Source organism: Geospiza fortis, unplaced genomic scaffold (assembly GCF_000277835.1).
Source record: "Geospiza fortis unplaced genomic scaffold, GeoFor_1.0 scaffold57, whole genome shotgun sequence".
In the NCBI taxonomy this organism is placed as follows: Eukaryota; Metazoa; Chordata; class Aves; order Passeriformes; family Thraupidae; genus Geospiza; species Geospiza fortis.
In genome coordinates this window covers 120073-120516 of record NW_005054561.1, presented here as the reverse complement: position 1 = coordinate 120516, position 444 = coordinate 120073, and the positions used below count along the sequence as shown (strand labels likewise).

Here is a 444-nt window from a genome sequence, read left to right as displayed (position 1 = left end):
CGGCACCAGGAACCTGCTGGCCGTGCTCACAGAGAAGGAGCTGCTGCTGTACGGGAGCCTGCCGCAGAGCCGGGACGCGCTGGGCAAGCCCACGCACAGCTACCCCCTCATCGCCACCAGGTGGGGTGCCCTCCTGCTCTGCTCAAGGATAGGGTGGTGGCAGTCCCCGGGGGCAGTGCTAGGGTCTGGGAGTCAGGGCAGAACCCAGGGCTGGTGTCAGACCCCCAAAGTGCTGACAGTGTCCAGGGGTTGGTGGCAGTGTCCGGGGTGGTGTCAGGGCAATGGGCACAGTGGTGGTGACACTGTCCAGGGGTGGTGTCAGGGCAATGGGCACAGTGGTACGAGTTGCGGGGATGGGGCGGGGGTTTCGGGCGGGTGTCGGGGCGGGTTTTGAGGGAGGGATTCGGGGCAGGGTTTGGGCGGGGTTTCAGGGTGTAGGGCGTG

General features: G+C 66.9%; 1 protein-coding gene across 1 annotated transcript in view; it reads left to right on the top strand.

Annotated features, from left to right (window-relative positions):
- SNTA1 (syntrophin alpha 1) overlaps positions 1 to 444 on the top strand; it is a 22842-nt gene that overhangs the window by 20263 nt on the left and 2135 nt on the right. The window contains 1 exon segment of the mRNA XM_031064151.1: positions 1 to 175. This exon segment is cut by the window's left edge and continues 103 nt beyond it. Within this exon segment, the coding sequence (XP_030920011.1) occupies positions 1 to 175 (175 nt within the window).